The following is a 3,914-nucleotide window of genomic DNA, read 5'->3' as shown; positions in this document are numbered from 1 at the left end:
CTCCACAGTGTTACCCCCGGTTACACAACTATCATGTTATATACCGTTTTAAATTGCAGATACCTAATGCGCATAATACGTGCTGCAAACACTTCGTGCTCTAGCTCTCTACCTCTACCTCCATTTCAGGCGTTTCTTCGGCAGTCCTGTCTACCAAGTTACCTGGGCGGGCACGCAGACATTCCAAGAGGTCATCTTCAGTCCGAAAATGGTCACCGATCATCTACCAGACGTCGTTCTCAGGGCGCTGAGTCAGCTCAACGAAGCTAACACGGAGCCGTTGCCACCGGCAACCGCACCCGCCTACTAAGCTCCACGTGGAACGGCTGTGGTCGTGACTCTAGCGGCAGATGTCTTAAAAGGCGAAGCGCGCCCGTCTTAAGATGGACACCTCAAGGAGATGGCGCGCATACAGTGTTGTCACAGGTTATTAGTCGATTTGTTGCACAGGAAGAGTGGATGCAGCTGCTTCGTTAGTGTCTGATTGGGATCGTCGTGATTTGTTGTATGAAAAAAATAGTCCGCTAGTCAAGGCTATATAATACTGCTAGTCAAAAGTCAGTGTTTTTAGAGGTGACAATTGTCACTATTAATAGTCTGCATTTAAACCCATTCGGATTTCAGTATTGCAGTTATGTGAGAATTAAATGGTGTTGTAAACTGCGTTTTTATAAAACGTTAAAAACACTATTCTGCGTGTCTTCCACTGTGTGTCCAGCGTGTGACTGTATGGCCAGATTACATTTGCTAATTATGTATTCATGGTACATCGTTAAGGAGAAATGTCGGAACATGAAGCTACTGTTATTGCTTCGCAGGTCGTGCATATGCATCAAATCAATTTTCTGTCAGCAGGTTATTTGTGTGAACTGGCATCTCGCACTTGGCTATGCATCGTGGGGCTGCTGATAACATAAGCCAGTGACACACGTAATGTTCTAACGTAGTCTAGCGGACATTAACTGTTTATTACATCCAAAGAAGTACTAGTCTACTAGAAGTAGAAGTACAAGTCTACCAAAGAAGACCTGTTGTTGACATTTGAATTCATTAACGTGTCTGTGTGCATTTCATGACAGCAAAGTGTATCGCAGCTTGTGCAGTGGATGTATGCCAACAGATTGGGAGCTGTACAGACCATAGGGCCGTTTTGCTGCATGGGTGTTGTGCAGGCAAATTTAGCTCTGTCGAATTCGAAAGCAAGCAGTCGTGTGAATGCTCCAGAACCATGTAGCTGCATGGCTCCCATGAGCCCACCATTTTTTATTTAGTTGGTTTACAGAATTTTTGTTGTTGTTGACTCGGTAGGGTAAAAAAAAAATCGTTTTGTCAGATCAAACAAGTCAAAATACAGTGATACTGTTATACATGATATTAAAGTATTTTAAGAAAACTAAATGAAAACAAAACTCAACTTGTAATTATTTTTACTTTTATTATAAACTGTTTGTTTATAAAATGTTTTTGTTTTTTACATTTACATTTTTTTTATGCATATTTCTTAGAGAAAAGGTCGGCGGGAATAAAAAAATAGATTTTCAAATTTTATTTTTTTTCGTTTTTCTTGAAAATTCGGGTCGGCGGATCTGTAAACCAACAAAATAAAACAATTCTTGCCTGAATGTATCATGTGTGTGCTAGTCGTGTTCACTGTGATGCTCTACTCACTGTGTCTTGTTTACGTATTCGTTATCAGAAACCTTCCACTCCAACGAACCTCGAATCCATTTAACTGGAATTCGAAAGAATAAATACCAGTACAGTACACAATCTATTATCCGAAATTCTGAAAACCGAAAAATGTTTTGTGGAGGTCGTCCGCACACCAAAGCTCGCGTTTAGCTGCACAAGGTTCACTGCAGAAATATTAATGTGTTTGGCATTACTCATACATATTGTACTGTACCGGTACAGCACTTGGCCGCTTGATAACTTGTGTTTTAGTACTGGCCTGTTGCAGGATATACGGTATGTGTATCTGTACTGGACTACCATTCCGAAATACGAAAAATTCCGAATTCCAAAACGTGTCTGGTCCCAAGGGTTTCGGATAATAGAGGTACTGCAATGTGAACGTTTACTGATCTTCTTGACATCACGGGAATACAGGTAAAGTTAATGTATTTTTGTGGCAGTTGTACGTGGCCAACTTAATATGACGGACGATTATATATATTACATAAGCTATTCAGCTGTACGGCGTGACATTTAACATATCAGTTAACTCGTTAAAGAACTAGAACTTGCGTGTTTCATTCGTAAACCGAATTTCTGTGGAAGGGTTCTGGGGAAGTAGTTTTATTTGCAGTACTTTGGCACTGGTAAGCGACTTATGCCACCATGCAGCGCTGACGGTTACAGTCGACTTGGCTGTGAGTCAGCACACGGCTGTCAGCTACAATCTAGCAGATGCGTGCAGGTTTTCCTGTAAGTCGTTCAGTAATCAAAATGAAATATATTTTTCTCCTTTGTACAATATTTAATAGTGTGATTGGTGCTAATCCTAGTTTCGCAAAATCAAATCGGTTATACGGCAAATGTGTAATTTTATAACTTATGCAAACGTGTTCTTTCCTGAATAAATGAGCCTATCGGGGAAAAGATCTGTGCCGGACCATGAAGAGCTATTTTTCTTTTAATATATTAATATGTTTAATTATTTAAAGTGTGTGAATAAATTCAATGCCTTGTGTATATCTGAACAGAAGTTATACTATGTACCATGTGTTATATCTTGTCGTTTCATCTACCACGTGCTATAATCCTCAACCTAACAAAATATTATTTATAGAAATAGAAAACAACACCTGCAGTTCCAACAACAGAAGAAAATAATTATGCTACAATACATATTTAATAATGTCCTGGTTAGCGAAAAATATTATCACTATGTAGTTAACTAACATCCGTTTGCAACCTCTCCAGCTTCATGTACACCCATCCTTCAACCTTGCACGACCTTCACAGACAACCATCTTCAACCTTGCATGACCTTCACACACACCCATCCTCAACCTTGATGATCTTCACATATATCCACCCTCTATCTTGCATGACCTTCACAGAGGCATGCCCTCAACCTTGAGCAACCTTTGCACTCTTTTTTGCCGTCCTAGTGTTTAATACTTCATGTTTCGCCTTCGTCGTTTGTGCAACAACTTGTGTATTCTTGCCTCTTAACCGGGTCTTCTACAGAGAGTAAGTGCATTAGTCATTAAATAGGCAATTGGTGTCATTCACATTGCAACCTGAGAATCGATATTTCTAGCAAAACATACAGCGACGCCTGCATATAAAATGTAATTTTGAAACTAAAAACAACATAAATATTTGCAGCAAAATACAAAATGTTTGTATCATAAAATTCAACACTTGCCCTGTGCAATATCCCAAATTTTGCAGTGTAGAATTTTATAAATTTATTACTCGTTTGGTTATACTTTTCTCAGTTTCTACTCGTCTTACCTTAGATTTGATGCGCGGTCGTTGCGCCTCGCTGGCGTGTTCTCTCTTCTTCAACGCCTTGTTGGTCACCTGGCCACCACTGATTAACGAATTAGGCGCGTCAGCATCATCCATTGCTTCGTGATCGCCCACTGGTCTGACATTCGTGGCACCACCTGAACCAGAGTCCGCTTTGACAGCCACAGATTTCGGTTGGTCTTTATTCTCTACTTGTGATCTTTTCCGCTTTACCTTCCGCTTCGCATTCCCAGTGGTACTGTCTGGCTGCTGCGACGCTTTCAAACGGACGTTAGAGGGCGCCACAGCCATGTCGCCATCGTCATTGCCATTTTCCGTCGGCGCCAGTTGTTTATTGAAGACGAGCCCTTGCTGTCGTGCTGCATCAGTCACGGCTGGCCTGAAATCAAATCCCAGATGCTGACTACATTACTCTCTACTCTAGCAGGCAT

The 3,914-nt window shown here is 40.9% G+C and overlaps 1 protein-coding gene across 1 annotated transcript in view; it reads right to left on the bottom strand.

The window, feature by feature from the left end:
• The window catches only part of LOC106812883 (transducin beta-like protein 3), a 21,555-nt gene that overhangs the window by 1,507 nt on the left and 16,134 nt on the right, over positions 1-3,914 (bottom strand). Inside the window, exons 19-20 of the mRNA XM_014816881.1 lie at positions 3,466-3,862; positions 3,016-3,189 (exon numbers count right to left, since the gene is read on the bottom strand). Coding sequence (XP_014672367.1) covers positions 3,076-3,189; positions 3,466-3,862 — 511 coding nt within the window. The 3' untranslated portion in view covers positions 3,016-3,075. The remainder of the gene's footprint in view (positions 1-3,015; positions 3,190-3,465; positions 3,863-3,914) is intronic.

The sequence above is a fragment of the Priapulus caudatus genome, unplaced genomic scaffold (genome assembly GCF_000485595.1).
Source record: "Priapulus caudatus unplaced genomic scaffold, Priapulus_caudatus-5.0.1 Scaffold697, whole genome shotgun sequence".
In the NCBI taxonomy this organism is placed as follows: domain Eukaryota; kingdom Metazoa; phylum Priapulida; class Priapulimorpha; order Priapulimorphida; family Priapulidae; genus Priapulus; species Priapulus caudatus.
Note: the sequence above shows the minus strand (reverse complement) of the source record. Positions and strands in the feature narration are given on the sequence as shown.